The following is a 21,429-nucleotide window of genomic DNA, read 5'->3' on the forward strand; positions in this document are numbered from 1 at the left end:
CCCCTCATGTAAACTCCAATTCAGAAAAGCACCTAAATGCTTGGAGTGTATGTACTTCTCAGCCACACAGCTTTTTTCCTCTTTCATTTCACACACATAGCTCCAACAAGTTTACTTTACAACATTTCCTAACTCCGTGCACACAGAGAAATATTTAAAGATACACTATCAAACTGAATTTTTTTAAAATTGCAATTTTCTACTAGAGCATCACATCAATATATCCAGAGGTTTCTTAACTTTTTTTTAAGAGCTCTTCTGACATCCTGTTTGCTTAAGTCTTTAAGTCAGCTTCTTCCTAATTGACTACATAAAGTCCTACCAAATGCACAAAATAGACAAGAAACAGTTTTGCCAACTTTTTTCTACAGTAAGCTTAGATGGGTATGTAACAATAGAAGGTACACAATTTTCAAACAAAGTCTGACTTTCACATTGATATATTTTCCAGATTCTCCTTTTCCCTTCCTTCTAAAAACAAAAAATCAAGCTTCCCCCTGCGGAAGCCAACTTTTTCCTTTTCCTGCTGGTTGCTCTAGTGTATAATAGTCCAAGCATTTGAAAAAAGCTACTTTGGCCTGTGTGCAGTCAAGCGTGTTTTCTGAATGTTGAGATTTTAAATTTGTATATGAGGAATAGAATAGGAATCCTTCTACTATAACATTAAAGAACCAACATTTCCATATTCTATCAACAGTAAGGTGACCACACGTCCTGTTTTGGCTGGCAAAGACCAAACTGGACAAATGCAGTTTTGCCAAAAAAGCGGGGTGCGACCCCCTAGCAGGGCATGGAGGAATGTGCGAGAGGGGGGCTAGTGGCAATGCCAGCCATGTGCGGGAGGGAGGGCTCGGGAGAGTGGCTCAGCCGGGCCAGCCCTGCGTGGGTGGGCAGCAGGGGGACTTCAGTTGGCCCCATGTGTCGGGGGAAGGAGGAAAGGGGACCTCTGGCCAGCCCCGGACAGGTGGCTTGGGTTGGCCTAGCAATGGGGGAGGAAGGAGGAGTGAGGGCCTCGGGCCAGCCCGGTGTGGGAAGGAGGCAGGAAGGGCTGGGCTTGCATGTTGCAGGAGGGCCCTCCAGCTGGCCCCAAGTGGTGTCCCGTTCTCCCTTTGGGAAAATATGGTCACCCTAATCAACAGCCAGCCCAGGTGAGGGAATTCTTCTTTCTTCTGCTTGCCTCTCAGTACAGCCCTAACAGCTCTTCAACATCTTTTACTCTAGTGGGTTTTATAAAGGCCTTTTTAATCTGTACACCACCATCCATAAGTGACAGGTTTCAGAGTAACAGCCGTGTTAGTCTGTATTCGCAAAAAGAAAAGGAGGACTTGTGGCACCTTAGAGACTAACCAATTTATTTGAGCATGAGCTTTCGTGAGCCACAGCTCACTTCATCGGATGCATACTGTGGAAATTGCAGAAGACATTATATACACAGACACCATGAAACAATACCTCCTCCCACCCCACTCTCCTGCTGGTAATAGCTTATCTAAAGTGATCATCAAGTTGGGCCATTTCCAGCACAAATCCAGGTTTTCTCACCCTCCGCCCCCCCCCCACAGACAAACTCACTCTCCTGCTGGTAATAGCCCATCAAAAGTGACCACTGTCTTCACAATGTGTATGATAATCAAGGTGGGCCATTTCCTGCAGAAATCCAGGTTCTCTCACCCCCTCACCCCCCTCCAAAAACCACACACACAAACTCGCTCTCCTGCTGGTAATAGCCTATCCAAAGTGACCACTCTCCTTACAACCTGCATGAAAATCAAAGTGGGCCATTTCCAGCACAAATCCAGGTTTATATGATATATATATATATATATATGATATGATATATGCCATCATGTGCCAGCAATGCCCCTCTGCCATGTACATTGGTCAAACTGGACAGTCTCTACGTAAAAGAATAAATGGACACAAATCAGATGTCAAGAATTATAACATTCATAAACCAGTCGGAGAACACTTCAATCTCTCTGGTCACGCAATCAGAGACATGAAGGTCGCTATCTTACAACAAAAAAACTTCAAATCCAGAGTCCAGCGAGAAACTGCTGAATTGGAATTCATTTGCAAATTGGATACTATTAATTTAGGCTTAAATAGAGACTGGGAGTGGCTAAGTCATTATGCAAGGTAGCCTATTTCCCCTTGTTTTTTCCTCCCCCCCCCCCGACGTTCTGGTTAAACTTGGATTTATTCTGGAAGTGGCCCACCTTGATTGTTATGCACAGTGTGGGGAGAGTGGTCAGTTTGGATGAGCTATTGCCAGCAGGAGAGTGAGTGTGGGGGGGGGGGGGTGAGAAAACCTGGATTTGTGCTGGAAATGGCCCACCTTGATTATCATGCACATTGTAGGGGGAGTGGTCACTTTGGATAGGCTATTACCAGCAGGAGAGCGAGTTTGTGTGTGTGGTTTTTGGAGGGGGATGAGGGGGTGAGAGAACCTGGATTTCTGCAGGAAATGGCCCACCTTGATTATCATACACATTGTGAAGACAGTGGTCACTTTTGATGGGCTATTACCAGCAGGAGAGTGAGTTTGTCTGTGGGGGGGCGGAGGGTGAGAAAACCTGGATTTGTGCTGGAAATGGCCCAACTTGATGATCACTTTAGATAAGCTATTACCAGCAGGAAAGTGGGGTGGGAGGAGGTATTGTTTCATGGTGTCTGTGTATATAATGTCTTCTGCGATTTCCACAGTATGCATCCGATGAAGTGAGCTGTGGCTCACGAAAGCTCATGCTCAAATACATTGGCTAGTCTCTAAGGTGCCACAAGTCCTCCTTTTCTTCATCCATAAGTGGAAGCTTCTGATCACAAAACATGAATTTAAAAGGAAAGTATGACTATCGTAGAACTCTACAGAATAAGATTAATATTTTTATTAATACATTTAGTTTAATAATAGTTAATAATTAATACGTTTAGTTTAAAATACTTCACTATTAGTCATTTGGAGCCTGATCCAAAGCCCATTGCAATCAATGGGTTCCTTTCCATTGACTTCACTGGGCTTTGGATCAGGCCCCCTAGCAAACAGTATCCTAGGCACCTTTTTGGTTTACATTCTGATTGGGACAACAAATTTGTAATTTAAATTACAACACTGATTCCTTCTGACTCACAATATGATGTAGTGCTGAATAATATATGCCTTACATATAGGCTTGGCACAATTTGATTTTTTAAAAATAATTTTGACAGATATCCATTTTTTAAGCATTTTTTTCTTTTTTTATTTATTTAAATTCACAGTTGCACAAAATCATGCGGTTTAAGCATTTTTTTTAATGTTTGAAACTTTCATGGTTACCAGAAATTGGGGGGGGTGAGGGATTTGTAAATGTTGAGATTCAAAAAGTTAAAGCTTTTATAACCGTTAAAATAAACTGTAAACTTCACATCAAAATATACAAAGTATATATATCCTTAAATCAAACTAATTTCTCAAGTAGCACTTGTTACTTTGCCTATATGTAATTTTATTGAAAATATTTTTTCATCATTTTTATGTATGGTGAAATTGACATTTATTGATGATCTAATCCTTCCAACCCTACTTTATGTATAATTGCCATACTACCCCCTATTGTTGGTTTGTCACACACATGTAGTGTTTCAGAGTAGCTGCCGTGTTAGTCTGTATTCGCAAAAAAAAAAAAAGGAGTACTTGTGGCACCTTAGAGATTAACCAATTTATTTGAGCATAAGCTTTCGTGAGCTACAGCTCACTTCATAGGATGTTTTGTACTTATCAGGCAATTAAGTGAGAAAAACAGAAGGGGTTAGATATAGTCTGTCTTCATAATGGGTATGGCAAATCACAGCATAAGTCATGTAAATAATTGTGTTGCAGGCCTCTTTAAATTTAATTATTGAATTGGACAATCACAACACTTCCCACACCCCCATCTCAAGAAAATCAGGAAGGTGGACACAGAATTAGCACTGTCAAAGGTTTCTGTGGTTGTATCATCACCACTCTTGCAGAGACTAGCAGTCATGCCAGGACTTTGTATCAACATTTCATGCCTTTAATAAAATAGGTAGTTATATTATACAATAAGGTCCATCCACCTATTTACTCCAGAATAGAACCGATTTTGCATATACTGAAGCTCTACCCTATAGGCAACTTCTGCCATACATTGTTCAACTGTGAGCAGAATTCAGATTCGAGGGGGAAACCAGTGACACTCAAACCAACTACGCACAAACTAAGTTCTAGCCATACTAAAATGAGATGCTGGCAACGTCATACCGTCCTCGGGTGCACTTTGATCAGCAGTGGTCCTGCCATAAATTGTTATCGCTGCTGGGCGCTGGGCCAGGACTGCCCACCCCAGGCTTTCAAAAGTCATGCGTCAGCCCCCGCGGAAGGCATTAGATTATTGTACAGGCCATGTGACTTTCACAAAGGCTGGGGCTCTGTATTTGCCAGCTGGGCTTTGAGCCTTTGGGTTTCACGCTTTGATGCTTGAATCTGCAACGGCAAGGGCTGGAAAAACTACTTCAGCGGAAGCGTTTGCGGTGACCGATCTGCCAGCAGGACCCGGGGCACCGCGCTTCCATCCGTGGCCGGGCAGGGGATCAGACGCTGCGCTGCCGGGGAGCCTGAGCAGCGGGCACAGCCCGGCCGCCTGCGCACAGACCAGCGCGGCAGCGGCGTCTCAGCGCCCCTCGCGCTATGGAGGGCCGCTGGAGGACCATTGGGCCCTGCGGCCACCCTTGCGAAGGCCTAACCGGACTCCGGCATCAAGGCCGTCCCCGGGCCGCGAAGCGCTGCGACGGTGGGGGCAGCAACTCACACGACGCCAGCCTCCCTCCGCGGCTCGCCGTTGACTCGAAGAGCGCATGCGCACCACAAAACGCGCGCCGTGCCCCGGCAGGAAGCTGTTCGCCCAGCCTCTCGCTATCCCGATTCAAATGTCGCGAGAGTTAAAGAGCACGACCCATAGGATGCGGCATGTGCAGTCTTCTTTGAGTGACAGTTCTGTGGTCCAATAGGAATGTGGCGCCGAGGGTGTGCGCGAGACTGTGTGTGGGCTCGCCTCTCGCACTCCCTGCTGGCGTGGCAAGAGCTCTGTGTTTGTGAGGAGTGAGCGGGTAGTAGCGAGTGACAGTGGGGGAGGCGGTGCTGCGCTCTCCCCTGCCCCACAACCGCCATGGCCTGGGCCGCCACCTCCCCGGCGGACAAGGAAAGGTAACGGTCCCCCGCGCGGGGCAGCCCATGTTTCCGGTACCTCAGGGGCGGCTGCGGCTCCCGGGTTGCTCGGTGGCTCTGGCCCTGCGGCCCCTGCGCCGGTGGGGTGGGAGGAGGCGCTGGGGCTACTCTGCCCCCGGCCTTCACACGTCCTGTAGGCCTGGTCCCCGCGAGCGGGCCCTGGGCGGATCGGCGCTGCCCCCGCGCTGCTCCTGCCCCGCGCTCCCTGGCTGTGGAAGGGGGCCGGGACCCACCTGCTGGGTGAGCCGGTGACAGCTGCGTGCGGGGCTGGGCGCCACCGCTCCTCGAAGGAGCTCTGGGAGGGGTGGCGGAAACGCGTATGGGGCTGAACAGGGGCCGCGAGTGAGCGGGGAGGTGATCCAGCGTGGAGGGGGGCAATAGATGGCAGCAAGAGGTGTTTACATTCACGGCCAGACAGCGTTGCCTTAAATGAGCAGGGCTGCGAAGTCAGGCACTCAGAGGTAGCAGAGGTTTCAGAGTGGCAGCCCTGTTAGTCTGTATCAGCAAAAAGGAGGAGGAGTCCTTGTGGCACTTTAGAGACTAACACATTTATTATTGCGTAAGCTTTCGTGAGCTAAACCCAATTTGTTAGTCTCTAAGGTGCCACAAGACCTAGCACAGGGAATCTTAAATCTGTCCTCTTGGGTGGCTACGTTATACTACAGCCTGTAGTTCAGTGGTTCTCAAACTTTTGTACTGGTGACCCCTTTCACTTAGCAAGCCTCTGAGTGCGGCCCTCCCTTATGAATTAAAAACACTTTTTTGTATATCTAACACCATTATAAATGCTGGATGCAAAGTGGGGTTTGGGGTGCAGGCTGACAGCTCATGACCCCCCCCCTATAATAACCTTGCAACCCCCTGAGGGGTCCTGACCCCCAGTTTGAGAACCTATGGTCTAGTTACATGGTCACAGAAATATTTTTTCCCCAGGACTCGCCACTGCTTCATTCAGTGGGCAGAATGGGCTGTGCTCACTTGGGGAGCCACTATTCAGTATTTTGTTTTCTCCCTATTGTTCATTGTGTGGCCCTAGGCCTTATGTGCTGCACACTATTCAAACCCTACTCTGAAGATAGAGTTATTAATTTTCTCATGGACTTTTCTATGGCGATTACCACTGCAGTGTCGGAGTGCTTCATAGAGATGAATTTTATCTTTGCAATACTCCGGTGAGGTGAGGGGGTGATGATAGTCTCATTTTACCCAGGGTGAACTGAGGCACAGAGAATAGAAGGTGAAGAGTATCCACTAATTTTAGGTGCCTAGGACCTGGTTTTTTCAGGGTACTTAGTGTTGTATAACACTTTATATATTCAAGCACAGCTCCCACTGATATTTGTTGCAGTTGTGAGTGCTCAGCACACAGACTCAGGTCCCAGGGTCTCAATTTGGGCCCCCAGAAAATGAGGAACAAACAACTTGTGACACCCTATGAAAGGCTGGGTTTAAGTGACTTGATGAACATCATACAGGAACTCTGTGGCAGTGACATCTAATCCAGAGCAGTATTTCATCTGCTTTAATCATGTGAACCATCCTATATCTACCTGCTGTGTGCTGCCTCATTTACTACATACTTTCCAATTTTGGTGACAAATAATACAGAAAACAGTGTCCTTTACTACACAACCCTGATTCATTTCTAGAGGTCAGTCCATCCTGTGCACTGAATGAGGTATGGGTCCTGTGGGAAAAATAGGAGTTATTGTGTATACAAAGATAATGCATATGCGCAAGGGCAACCTTGATTCAGTCATGTCCTAACTTTTGAATGCTTGATTTTTGCAACCTTAATTATGTTCTTTTATTGTCATTTGTTGTATGCAGTTGCCTAGGTTTTAAAAAAGGCAAACTGAAAAAACAAACTCCGTCATGTAGCATCACACTGATAGCCATATGGGTCATCATCAGGGTTGAAACCTTTAGATTCACTCCACGTACCTCTGCCACTGGAGTAACTGATAGAAATAGTAGGTTGTCATCCTCTGTGTAGACCAGCACTAGAGGTGGAGGGAGAACAACACATTGCCAGTAGGTTTCCCACGTATTTGCATAGATTCTTTGCCCCATCATTCCCCATTCTCCCTCTTCTGCTCCAACTCTGGCAGTGTCATATAATGGGAAATGTCTGGCAACTTCAATATAATCATCAGTGTAGAAAAGGTTAGTAAGGAATTCCTGTTTACTCTTTAATAATGCTATATTTTAGGTTTCCAAATGAAATTGGAAGACAAATTAAAACTAATAAGGGTTTTTTTGGTTTGTTTGTTTTTTGCATAATTAGACAGTGGCGTTCTCTGTTGCAAGATATCAAACCCTGGAGCTTAGCAGGATTTAGCAAAGGAATTGTTTTTTTATAATAGTTTACACGGCTGCTTAAGATAGGACAGAATTATAAAGGATATAAAAACCTCATGCTTTGGGGTTTTAGCTAGCCACTATCCTAGTATTAGGAAAAATCTCTCCCTATGGTCCGTCATTGTCCACGGTGTGGTTTTTTGCATCTTCCCCTGAATTGTGTGGTACTTTCACAATCTGGCAATTGTATTAGATAAACCAAGGGTCTGATCTGGTATGACAGTTTCCAAGTTTTAGAAGTGGGCATTCCTTTGTGTTTTTTTATTTGCTTTAGAAGATATTACAAAAAACAGTATTTTCCAGAATTTATATTACATTTTTTTTTTTTAGATTCATCTGCATCTATCCAGCATACTTAAATAACAAGAAGACAATAGCAGAAGGAAGAAGAATACCTATGGACAAAGTAATTTGTGGGTGGCATGGGAAAACTAAGTTTTGCTTCATGATAGCTTGGAAGGAGTTTGGAAGGAACTAACAATTGTGAACAAGGCTACTTAAGCTTTTTTGAGGAGAAGGAGAGGAAAGTTGATTGAATTCTGTAACATATTTGAAGACTGACCATTGGTGTCAACATGTGAATTCAACATGGGAAAGGCTGCGTTCAGAACCTCTTATTTTCACATGAGCAAGGCTCAAACAGATCAGCTGGGAGAGACTGAATGCAACCTTGAAAATCTGTTGAAAATTTACTAGTACAAAATCTTCTTGCCTGTCCTTGCAGTGATGAAGGAAACAGATACTGATCACCTGGGCAAGAAGGATTTTGTAAGGCTGCCTAATGATTTGCTTGTAATTTCATTATCTAACTAGTTTAGATGTGCGTGTTTTGCACTCTTGTTTTGACTCTAGAGGCCCCCTGTAATATCAAGGATGATGGGAAATAGAACACATTTGAGTCACTGTCTGTAATGTACCATTTCTTGTCTGTTACTTCTGTGTCCATAACTAGTACTTCAGGATCCAATAGGAGCCCAGCTGATAGTGGAATAGACATATAGTACATGGCTTACCGAGAAGTGCCACTGATTAAACACTGACTGCTAAAACATCTATATTCTCCAAATACTTTCTTAGATGTTTTTCCTGTTATAGCAAAAAGTCAGTTGTTTTAACTTGAACTAGTAGTTAAGTCTGTTACTTGAGTGATCAGGCCCCTACGTCTTTGATAACTGATGCCTGGCCTTCTGTTCCTTTCTCTTCAGTCTCTAACTGACTCCTTGGCAAGAGATGCCTGTCACTCAGTCAATCCTCTTTTAGTTCCTCAGTCTGTAGCTGAGGGTGTGTCTACAAACACACACACACACAAACCCTGCAGCAGCAAGTCTCTGAGCCTGGGTCTCATATACTCAGGTTTGTGCTACAGGCTAAAAATATCAGAGTAGACATTCCCACTTGATCAGGAGACTGAGCTCTGAAACCCACTGAGCTGAGTGTATCTCAGAGCCAAGGCTCCAGTCCAAGTGAGAACGTCACAAAAGCCCAACTCTGTAGGCCTGGGCTCTGAGACTCATTGCTGCAGGTTGGTTTTTGGGTTTAGGGTTTTTTTTTTTCCCTTCTGATTGCTTAAACCACACACAAAGAAATCTCTTACTCCTACCTCACTCCAAAGAAACCAAAATTGTTTTTCTAAAGTACTAACTCTGTCCCCACTCCTTCCTGGGTTCCTGCCCAGGCCTGTCTACAGCTAATGTTTGAGCCCAGGCTTATTTTTTCCTCTCCTTTGGTGCTTTGTTCCTTTCTTTCTGATATATTCCAGGAAATGTACATGTCCTGGTTCATAAATAACTTACATAAGTGGAGAAGCAAGCAGATCTGTTTTCCCTGATCCATCTTTGTGCCCTCCCTTTCCCTGACTACTGCTTCCCCTGAGGAATTTCAGGAGCTCATCCAATCAACACCTAATTACGATGGATTTGTTTCTCAGCAGTAGACTAATTTTTTTAAAAAGGCAATGTAGTAATTTAAAACATTATTTTAATAGGCCATTGAAAATCCCACATCTACAGAAATCCAAGATGTATGTGCAGCAATTGGACTCAATGTTCTTGTAGAGGTAATGTGAAACTTTATGAATACATCTTGATAAAGACTTTTTTTTTTAAATTGAAAAAAATGTTCTGTAGAAAAAACATTGTCCTATAAACTTATCAACCAAGTCCTTTGATTTCTTTGAACATAAGTTAACTTAATATTTATGGGGATGTTGGAAAAATTGGAGAGAGTACAGAAAAGAAATTTAAAAATGTGAGGGCTAGAGAAAACGCCTTACAGTGATAGACTTAAAGAGCTCAATCTGTTCAGTTTATCAAAAAGTACATGAAGAGTTTTCTTGATTAGGGTCTAAGTACCTTCATGGGGAGAAAATACAGGTACTAAAGGGCTCATTAACCTATTGGAGAAAGGCATAACAGAAAAGAATGGCTGCAAGCATGGCCGTCCCTACGGGGTTGCGGGGCCCAGAACAAATCAGCCTCCCTGTTAGTCTGCTCTCTGCCTCATCCCTCCTGCCTCACCTCGTCACCTGAATATCAGGACAAATGGCGTCCCAATCGTACATTGGTCGGGATGGGGGACAAAGGGCTAAATATCGGGATTTTATTGAAACATGGGCCCCCGCAAAGCCAGGGCCCTGGGCAGTCTCCCCAGTTCGCCCTACCCAAGGGACGACTCTTGCTGCAAGATGAAGCCAGATGAATTCAAATTGAAATTAGGCACAGTTTTGTTAACATTGAAGGTAATTAGCCATTGGGACTAACTAGCAAGAGATGTGCTGGATTCTCCTTCTTTTGGCATCTTCACATCAAGACTGGATGCCTTTCTCACAGATATGTGTTGGCCAAATATAAGTTACTGGGCTTCATGCAGGGGTAACTGGGTGTAATTCTAGTCTGACCTCCTGTATGTCACAGGTCATAGATGTCTCTTTTGGCATTAAAGTTCTGATAGTTTAACTATATTAGCACATAAAGTGCAGTTTGACAACAGAAAAGAGTAATTACTCCAGTACCTTAGATTAACCTAAAAGTGAATACTGTAGAACTTATATCCTCATAAAAACATTTAGGTTTTCATCAATAAGAACTTCCTTTTAATGTATACATTCAAATACCCTGAAAACATCAATCAAGTCACTAGTCATAATTAAATATAAAGATTTTTTTCTGAGAAGTAAAGAACAATTCAGTTATTCTCATGAGTTGCCCATTAATATAAAATGTAACCAGTAGTACCATAAAACTTGCTCATTCAGGTACAGATTTTGCCAGCACCATCTTAAATTTTCATAAATCAGATTTTTTTCTTTAATCTGTACAATCAAAGTTGCTAGCATTATCGTAATAAAAATTGGAAATTAAGTGGACCTTGATATATTTTAAAGCATATATACCTTTATCATTATGCTTTCAGAGAACTGTCTGTATTTTTCTTATCCCTTGGAGACACACAAATATTGACTGTTACTTTTGTAACAGGAGCAAAGCCAAATAAGAGAGAGGAAGAATCTTTACTAGGAATTACAAAGGGTTTCAGAACTTTCAAGTGAGCATCACATTTTTCAGTAGTAACAGTTTTTAAGAATTAGTGCATTAGATTGCTTTCATCAGCATCTTCAGGAAAATTTAAAACATTGGTTGTCTGAAAGGGAACTTTCAAGTACCTCTATCTTATGATGATCGCAGTAGTCACTTATAGCATACCTGAGCATCTCTGATACTTAGACATTCCCTGGCCTAGAACCAGTGTGCTGGATAGGAGTTATAAAAGCCCCTTAGCTACCTGGAGAAGAGTTCTTCAGCTGTGGTTGCTGCGTAAGACAGCCTATGGCTCTCACAGGTCAAGCATGGGAAGTCTGATGGAGATAGGGGTATAGCACTGTGTTGTGGAGCTGCTCAGAGGCATCCCACATGGGACTGTTGTAACTTTATCTGCCTAAATTATGCCAGGGGTGATTTCAGTGCTCGAACTACGCAGAATCTCAAGGCTTTTAAAGCCACCTTTGCCCCTGGGCTCTGAATGTGCAGCATTCAATCTTCCCTATTGTCTTGAAGAATGTCAAAGGTTTAGATCTTTCCCCTGTGTCTAGATGACACTTCCCTCAGTATTCTGTATGGATTGCTCAAATGATGCCCCCTTCATTTCTAAATTATAAACTTCTAACATAAAATTGACAAAATCTTAATCAGATTTATCAAAATGCAGTGCTGATGGAGCACTGCAATGTAATGTTTCATACTCCTCCTTTCAGATAACTTCTATCAGGTTATGTGGCTTATCTCTGGAACTTTGGGAGCAGTGACTTGATCGGGATGTTTAAATACAAATAGGTATACAGCTAAGTTACAAATAACTTTCCTCTCATAACTGCTAGTACATTCACAACACAATCATTAAAATGTGTTTTTAAAAAATTCTAAACAAAACTTACACAGAAAATAGACAAACATAAATAATTAAGTTATGGTAATGTCTTTTAAAGATAAAATCTTAACGATATTCTTCAGTAAATGTAGTAATACACATTGTCAAACTTGAATTCTAAGCCCTATAAATGGTTTCCATATGTCATAGACCCAGGTTTTTTGTTGTTTTAGGGTCAGAAGGGTCCATTAGATCATCTAGTCTGACCTCCTATATGTCACAGGCCATTAAGTTTCATCATTACCCTGTATTTGAGACTAATAACTAGGGCTTGGCTAAAATACATCTTGATTTGAAGTCTCCAACAGATGGAGAATCCACCACTTCTATTTGTAGTTTGTTCCTCTGGCTAATCACCCTCACTGTGTGGGTTTTATTGTTTGTTGTGTTTTTTAAATTGTGCCTAATTTCTAATTTGAGTTTGTCTGGCTTTAACTTCTAGCCATTTGTTCTTATGTCTTTCTCCACTAGATTAAGGATGTTTTTATTACTCAGTACTTTCTCCCCATGAAAGTTCTTAGATACTGTAATCAAGTCATCTTTTAATTTTTTTTTGAGAAACTAAAATCAGACTTCTGAAAGGGGTACCGTAGTCTGGAAAGGTTGAGAACCACTGAGCTAAACAGATTAAGATTTCACAGGCATTTTCTCCAATTCTCAGATAATTTTTGTGGCTTTGTTCTTCACCCTTTCCAATTTTTTCACATCCTCTTTAAAATGTGGACATCAGAACTGACATAGTATTCCAGTATCTGTCTCACCAATGCTAAAATCCTCTTCATACTCACTTCTCCCCTCTTCATGCATCCAAGGATCACACTGGCTCTCTTTGCTACAGGATCAGACTGGGAGCTCATGTTCAGCTGTCTGTCCACTACGATTTTAATTTTTTTTTCCAGTCATTGCTTTCCATGGTACAGTCCTCCATTTTGTAGGTGTGGCCTTCATTTCTTGTTCCTACATGTATAACTTTGCATTGGGCTGCATTAAAATGCCTTTTGTTCAAATGGGCTCAGGTTACCAAGTGATACAGATGGCTCTGTATGACTGTCCTGTCTACATCATTATTCAACTCTTAACCAATCTTTGTCATCTGTAAATTACTTTTATCAGTATGTCTTCAAACACCTCTCTGGTTTTGTGCTGTATGAATTATTTTGTGAAGAGAAATATGGGAGAGGATAACTATTCTGCTTCCTTTGAAAGAATGTTTTTTTCCAGTGGTTTAACAGTATTCACTTCATCCTCACTAGTCCAGCCCAGACGTAGATTGCCTTAACTTCTGAAAGTTTGTTCTGAAGTTTAGCATACATACCACCGGGTTAGTTGTAAAGTCCAGAGTATGATCATATTTTCCCAATAAGCATGTGTGACCGTTCACTTTCAAAGCATGTACCTAAGGTCTACATGGCTGAGACACCTCCCTCAAAAAGGTGTACGTCTGTGAGCAGTGTCCATTGGTTATGGACATTTTAGTACATAGCAATTTTAAATACATATTTCTTTAATGTCTGATGCTTATCTTATGAAATGCCTTTCTGCCTCTTAATCTCTAGTTTAACTGTGGTGTTTTTTTCCCATTTGCTAGAAGAACAAGTTGTACCCTAGAGAGTGGAACCGTGATGTGCAATATCGAGGCAGAGTACGAGTTCAACTCAAGCTGGAAGATGGCAACCCATGCTTACCTCAGTTTCCAACACGTGAGTGCAGTATTTGTTGAGGGGGTATGTGCAGTGAGAAAACTTGGGTAACAATTTATTTTTACCTACTTAGAAAAAGTTAGGGTCGGTTGCCATAATGTCAGGCTGTGTTTGTGTCTCCCATGCTAATGTTATTGTGACCAGTCTGTTAAAACATTAATAGAGAACTTTGTTGTTAGGCATTTTAGTTCCTACCATTTGAAACATTTGGCCACTATAAGCCATATAAACTGGTAACTAAATGAGATTAGCCAGAGCCTGTTAGTGAGGAAGTGATTCTGTTTTAGGATACAGTCTTCGGTCCTGTTTTTCCTTAGATGGTGCTTCATTCTCATTTTAAAAATTGGGAATTGAACATTCTTTTGGGCACACTGTGTGACCACTGTCTCCAACAAAGCAGTAGTGCTACTTTATGTACTGTGTTGTGGTAGACGGTTTTGCTCTAAAAACAAAAAAAAAAAATTCTGCTTTAAAACTACTGTATTTCACTTAGTTTTTTCTTGTGTAAACTTGTCATACCTCAGTTAAATTTCAGTGCAGTTGATAAACTGATGTAGTAATCCTGTTTGATATTGCAATTTTCTGCCTAAAATGCTCATAGAAAATCTAAAATACTAACTGGCCTAACTAAAGAAGCCTTCTTAATATTGACAGGTAAGTGAGGAATTAGTGTGCAGAAAGGATAGGGGCAAAGACTAATCAACAGAGTGGGAGAATGAAAGTGCTAGAAACTAGAAAGTGCCATTGATGGTGTGATGGCTTCATGATCTCCACTGATCAGAAGGGGAAGATAGAGCCATGGAGTCTTCTGGTGGGAGCAAATAGTTGGGTCAGCATCTTGCTCCCCTGTAGCATGTTTTGGTTGTCCATCCACTTGTCCTTTTGAGGTCCAGACTAGCCCCAGATAGTTACAATATTAGCATGCCAAGTCCATATAAACAGAAGGCAATGTGATGGCTTTTTGGAGGCTTGGTCTTCCCCTGCACTTTTACCTTTGAGGCAAGTAACTGCTATAGGGAAGTAAGGGGCGGTGGGGGCTGCGCCTCATTGTCTGTCTGTGCAAGCTAGTCAGCGGTTCTCAAACTGTGGGTCACGACCCCATTTTAATGGAGTTGCCAGGGTTGGCATTAGACTTGCTGGGGCCAAAGCCCGAGCGCCGCCACCCAGGGTTGAAGCCCAAGGGCTTCAGCTCTGGGTGGTGGGGCTCAGGTTACAGGTCCTCCGGCTGTGGCTAACGCCCTTGGGCTTCTGGTTTGGGCCCTGCCCTTTTGGCTTTGTCTTTGGCCCCCAGGTGGGACGGTGAGGCTTGGGAAGGCTCAGGCTTCAGTCTCCCCTCCTGGGGTCGTGTAGTAATTTTTCTTGTCAGAAGGGGGTCACAATGCAATGAAGTTTGAGAACCCTTGAGCTAGATCATAATCTAATTGATAAAGAGCAACTCAATTCCTTGATTAGGTCCCAAATTACTGTGACTTTTCTCTAGGCTTGCTCTGGATTCTATTAGTTCTAATGATTCAGTTTAAAACTGTTCTGCAAGTTCCCCCAGCAAGCACTGAGTGCCTACTTCCAGAGAGCACCCAGTATCCTATGGATACAGGGGAAAGAAGCAGAGCTTGGGACTTTGTATCCAACTTGATGAGGGTTTCGGGTAGGCCCGAACATTAGCTAGGGATTCTAATGTTCAAAGTGTTACAAATATTCATATAAATTGACCCTTGCCTTTTGTTTCTAGGTAAATCAGTGATGCTGTATGCAGCAGAAACAATTCCAAAACTGAAAACAAGGACACAAAAAATGGGAGGTAGTGACCAAAATCTCCAGCCAGGAGAGGGAGGCAAAAAAGGAAAAGGAAAGAAGAAGAAGTGAGCCTGTCTCTGGCATAATTGTTACTTTATATAGTCATTCTATGGCAGATATGGATGAACGTTACTATTTGTGAATCTCAACTGAGATCTAAAAAACAAGAAAACTGGTGAAGCTGTACAGAATTGTCTTCAATTTTTTACTGAAGTGGAATGCATGTACTGTGCCTGATATTGTGTAACAATCACAGAACCCCCAAATCCAAAGGTAGCAGCTAGTTTTAGAACTTACAAACAACATAGACAATTTGAGGGTGGAAACATGATTATTTTCATGGATACATATGCAGTTGTTTGGCTTTCAAAATAAACAAAAACAAAGTTTATTTTATGCAGGCTGGATATTTAAAGTTGATTGCCTTAGTACAAAATGTATCTATGCTGATAAAGATAAATTTGTCTTAAGTCTAGACCTTATATATCACTGTACTAGGTAAATTTCCAATGAAATTATCATTACTCTGTACATTTCACTTTTTAATCATTCACAAATGTTAAGTCTAATAAAGGTGGAAAAAAACAAATTTTGAAAACCTAATTGTATAAAATACTTTAGTCGGAGCTTCATCACTCTTTTTTTTCCCCCAGATGACTATTTGAAGAGAAGATATTTTGTACATCTCACCCATTAAAAGCTTGTGGCTGGCTGCATTCTACTGTGATAGAATGTCACAGATTCTCTTATACTGCCATGTATATGAGAAAGGGCTTACTGACTTTAATATTCTTTTGTCTTTAAAAAGAAAGTACCATCTATCTTTAGTCTTACAATCAGATATTGGAAACACAACTTTATTAATGTCATCATATACAAATATCTCTTTTGTTTTATTTTATTAGAGGTGCGTATTGCCTTGGGGAAAAGTTCACTTCATGCAGAAGCTTAAGCTGATCTATCCTACTCCCCACAGCTGATGAATCCAAAATAAGGAAGACTCTTGGAAGGAAGGGCCTCACAGAGAGTAAAAAGTGCACTTTGTAAGTTCCAGAGGAAGGGATGGTTTGGGAGCATGAAGAGGGAGAGATTGGAGAGGAAACAGCAGAGCCTGTTCAATAAGTGATCTCATGTAGGTCTTTTTCCCCCACTTACATGTTGAGTGAACCTCCATGTTTATTAAATAATCATTCTGTTTCCGTTCAGGATAACTCTGTAAAAGTGAATATAGTGCTTGTTAACGTGTGTTTACAGACACTGGAAACTGATCAGTTTTATCCATATACCTGTATGTAAGTTGTGGTGCAGGCCTTCCACCTAAGGATGATATTTTTCTCTTCCCTCCTGCATGTCTTCCCTGGCACGCATCTTTTATGTGGTAGCTGTTTAAGCAGTGTTTAAATGTATGGAGTGTTAGATTTGGCTGTGGTGGATTATAAAATCACGAGGATATGCTCACTTAATTTCAGTTCCTATCTCACTGACCTTGCAGTCCATCCCAGCCAGTGTTACTAACACCTGTGTATACCACTGTGAGGAATCAAAAAGCCTGGCTGTGGGGGATGACATCAGAGTTTTAATTCTTGACAGCATAAAGAGAAGGCCCACAAGAATTTCAGAGGGTGATCTTCAACTTTTATTAAAACATAGCTAATGGTTGATATACAATGTAAAACAATGCGAGTGTCTACAATTTGACTCATTATTTAATATTGAGGGTTTTTTAAAGACTGCTTACAAAAAATACATAAAGCACTGGCCCTGAAAAGTGGCAGTTTTGTTTTATGGTAGGTTTTGACACTGGGTTTGGAAAATTTGGGAAAGTAGATGGTATATGATGCACTTGCCATACGGCCATTGCTTTTTCTGTTGTAAGTAGCTGAAATACAAATAGGTATTTAGTGTGACAGCTGACTAGTATTTTTTCTATGGGGGTAAAGTGTATGCTAGGACATTCTCAGTCTATGTGAAGATATAGATAGCTACAGTGTCTTACTTAAAATCTCCATGCAGATCTTAGTTTTTATATTACCTGTTTCTTCTGTTCTGTAATTCAGTGTGTCGTGATAGCTCTTTGGATATCTTACCTGCAGGTGGCATGGGGAATTAGACACTTTCTGGACTCAGTGTCAGTGTTACTTTGGGCAATCTGGACTGATAAATACTTAATTTCCTATATAGTCTTCTAATTGGGAACAGAATTCTTTTTCTGTAAGTTAGTTGAAATCTGTCATGACTACTCTTAGATTTTGCACAACAGCAAAGGGTGAGAATTTTTATTTACTAACTACACAATACTTTAATTACACCATTTCATCATTGTTGCAGCTGAGCAAATTCAAAAATTCATGACAGATCTAGAGTCGGATAGGCAAAGGTGCTATGGAGTTCAGCCAGGGTAACAGGGCAATAACTCACAAGGCTACCTTACCTTGAGAGGTAAGCGATCGCTTGATAATAAGAGTTGGGGATTGTGGGTTTGAGTGAGAATATTTAAATATTCAAGGCCACAGAAGGAAATCAATTTTGTGGGTTTTTTTTGGTGAGGTTATTTTAAAACTTTGAGTTATAGAGGCTCTTTTTGTGGGCCATGCATGCATAATCTACTGTGAATTACTTTTGGAGAATCTCTTTGTAAACACACACTGAGGTTTCCAAAAGTAACACCTAAAGAAAGAAGCTGCATCTATACTGAATGCTTGAACTGATGGAAGCCTTGCCATGTGAATGCTATGTGGTTGGGACACTGTAGGTGTATGTCTGGCTGAGCAGGATGAATGGTAAACATGGGGTGCAGTCAGTGGCATGCTCTCCTGGGAAGTGGCAAATGTGACAGGAATTATTACTTTGGTCACAGTTAACTTCCATTCTGTACCTTATATGTCTCTAGAAAGGGTGGGATTGTGCAGTTGCAATGGGGGAGTGAACGGCAGTATAATTACAAGGCATGCTAGTAAGGAAGAGGGAAGACATGGCAATTGCACTCCAAATACTGGGCTCAACAGCTTCTTCCCCCCTCGTGGTAGCTCCTGTCCACTGTTGAGGAAGGATTGACGCTGGTTTTCTGCAAAATGAAAGCCCCGGGAACATTTTTTTTTTCCTCTTAGAAAGTTCTGTGCAGGAGGGGACAATCTGGCACCTGGGTTTTGAGTGACTTCTAAGTGAGGCTCCTTAGGACTGTGATCTACCTAATTCTTATCCTTGTGAACAAAACTTGAATGTTCAAATTTAGGCAATTGGTGTATTAAAAAATGTATGAGGTTAAATACTGATTGGGTGTGCATCTACTGTTCATAGTGGCGAAGAGTACAATTCAACCTCTATTTTGGTGTACTGTCTGGATAAATAAAAGCATTTTAATTACATTGCCACCTTGGTTATTAAATACAGTAAATATGTAGTAAAACAAAATTAGTCCATGTTGACTCCTAATACATTTATATGCTTTGAAAAGGAACTGAGATGGATACTTTGCAATGACCATACTGTAATGCTTTGACAGAGGTGACTGACCTCATAACCCCCTAAACTGATGAGATTAAATGAAACTACCAAAACATTGTTGTTTCAAGTTGCTAGGTACAAAACTGGCTACACCCTTTAACAGACATGTGGTGTTGGGGTCTTTAGAAAAGGCTATTCTTCACTCACAAATAAGTTCAGGAATGTGTTATGCACACAGTGGCTTAAGAACAGCTCCTGCATGTGAAGACCAGTTTAACATGAATGATCTAACCTCCATAAATTGTTTCAGGAGCATCTTAAAGTTAAACTTTGACCCTTCTTTCTGTGAGATGAAACAGATTGGCTTGTAATTTTCTGGTCTCTAGGCTTCAGTTTTGAACAACTTTTCAAATACTAACAGCTGTAAAAGACAACAAAGGTATTAGACTGTTAGGGGATACTGATCCTAAAACCTGTTGGTCTTTTTGGTTTTTTTCTCCTCGCCCATGACATCCTTCTCAGGCAGAATGGACATTTCAATAAACATGCTCCACTCATTGTGTGTAATGGAATCTCAGACTCTCCTAGCCTTCAACAACTTCTCTTAATAAATATTTGGAAAAAAATGTCAGTTACTACAAAAAAAAATACAGTGAAACTTGGACAAGAGACCACACTTAGTGAAACACCTCTTGTTTTAAGAGAGTGGCTCATTTAAATGTTGTATTTTCATCATCCTTTCCACATCATGATGTACATAAGGCAGCAGTTAAATGGCACCAATTACCTTGAACCTAGCTCATTTTTCCAGGTCTTCTATACTTTGCTCTAATAATGCTGCTTTACCCCTTATTGTGCTGTGCAGTGTGCTTTTAGGTAACCTTTTTTGGCTATTGCCTGGAGTCACCAAAGAAATACTTGTTTAGGAAGCCTGTTTTGGGGCAGAGCTGGCACTAGGCATAAACAGACTCAGCAATTGCTTATGACCTTGAGCAACTTCGGGGGGGGCCCCCATTTGCTTTTTATTATGTGGTGTAGGGCGAGCAGGGCTGATGCCAAAAATATTGCTGCTTAGAGCCCCCAGTGTTGCGAGCACCATCTCTGAAAGATGTTCCATATCTGTCCATCCCTTCTTAGAGACAGCTTTGACTGTAGGGGTGAATCTAAACTGATCAAATATGATTCTGTTCTGCCTTTTTATTAGATTGACAAATTGGTTGTTTAAATAGGGGTGGCAATTTAGACAGGTTGCACTGTATTCATAGCGAATACAGCTTTTTACTTTATAGGTAAGGACAGAATGCAGTTGTTTGGTTCAATAGCGTGCTAGATATCTACAAAATTACTCCTCAAGTTATCATAACTGGCTGTGGGCGGGAAAACTTCTCCAGATATTTTTTCCTCTCAGTTGTGAAAAATGGAACCATTCCCTTGTGTGCGTTTCATGTAACCCAGTCATGGATCCTCTGTTTATTTTAAAAGGAGAGGAAGCAGATATTCTAAGTACCATATGAAAATCCTATTGGAGGTGTTGAGACCAACAATTCAGGAAGTAAACCTGCTTTGCTTCAAAAACTGGGTGATAAGAGATGACTTTCTAAGGATTTCAGGATCTGGCATCCATAGTAGTTCTTAGCCTAGCTTACATTTTGACCAATGAGAGTTTACTGGCATAAGGACAGTAAAAACTCACTCAGGTCCTCCAAAATTTGCTGCTTGGAGCTAAGAAAAACTAGTTCTTCAAGTGCTTGCTTATGTCAATTCCATATTAGGCGTGTGTGCTCGCCACATGCACCAGTGCCGGAAGTATTTCCCTTAGCAGTATCCGTAGAGGACCAGCTCTGGTGCCCTCTAGAGTGGCGCCCACATGGCACGGTATAAGGGGCGCCACCCTCAGTTCCTTCTTGCTGCCAGTGATGGTACTGGAACATCTGCTTCGGCTAGCGTTGTTTCATTTTCTGTTCTCGCAAACTTTGAAAACCTGTAAAATAGTTATATATGGTTAGTAGTTTCTTAATTAAACCCTTAGTAGTAGTTTTCAGCTCGTCGTTAGTCCTGAATGGGACTCAGCCAGGGGATGGGGCATGCCCTGGTCCAGAGGCTTTAAGCCCTGCAATCACTGTAAACCGCCTACGCCCGTCAGCAATCCACATACCAGCTGCCTAAGGTGCTTAGGCATGGGGCACATAAGTTGCAAGTGCTGTATCTGCAAGTCCTTTAAACCTACGACGAAGAAGGAGCATGAAACTCGTCTAAGGCGCTCCTAATGGAGTTGGCACTCACTCCAGCACTGGAGCAGTGGTCCGCCTCTGCACAGAGCACCATGGCCTCCGTGCACAGTGCTCTGCCGGCGCTACCCACGAGCCAGCACTGGTCTCCCTCCATGGCTCCGGTCCTGTAAGAGAAAGGAGAGGGCTGGGGGGCGAGCAACGACCTGTACCGGGCAGCTCAACGCCCCCTTCAGGAAGTCAGGCCCCA

General features: G+C 42.1%; 1 protein-coding gene across 2 annotated transcripts; it reads left to right on the forward strand.

Moving 5' to 3' along the window:
- Nucleotides 1-4,962: 4,962 nt before the first annotated feature.
- Nucleotides 4,963-16,096, forward strand: SRP19 (signal recognition particle 19). Of its 2 annotated transcripts, XM_007055415.4 has the most exons (5): nt 4,963-5,209; nt 7,922-7,997; nt 9,576-9,647; nt 13,602-13,713; nt 15,443-16,096. In XM_007055415.4, the coding sequence occupies exons 1-5, from the start codon at nt 5,172-5,174 to the stop codon at nt 15,574-15,576; spliced, it is 432 nt and encodes a 143-aa protein (XP_007055477.1). In that variant the 5' UTR covers nt 4,963-5,171; the 3' UTR covers nt 15,577-16,096. The 2 variants fall into 2 exon arrangements, with proteins under 2 accessions (XP_007055477.1, XP_007055478.1); XM_007055416.4 differs by lacking the exon at nt 9,576-9,647 and having other exon boundaries at nt 4,980-5,209.
- Nucleotides 16,097-21,429: the final 5,333 nt, after the last annotated feature.

Source organism: Chelonia mydas, chromosome 5, assembly GCF_015237465.2.
Source record: "Chelonia mydas isolate rCheMyd1 chromosome 5, rCheMyd1.pri.v2, whole genome shotgun sequence".
Classification (NCBI taxonomy): Eukaryota; Metazoa; Chordata; order Testudines; family Cheloniidae; genus Chelonia; species Chelonia mydas.

Coding starts and splice junctions, on each gene's coding strand:
- SRP19 (XM_007055415.4), top strand. CDS start 5,172: ATGGCCTGGGCCGCCACCTCCCCGGCGGACAAGGAAAG. Junction 5,210..7,921: donor TCCCCGGCGGACAAGGAAAG/GTAACGGTCCCC, acceptor TTTTTTTTTTAG/ATTCATCTGCATCTATCCAG. Junction 7,998..9,575: donor GAAGAATACCTATGGACAAA/GTAATTTGTGGG, acceptor TTATTTTAATAG/GCCATTGAAAATCCCACATC.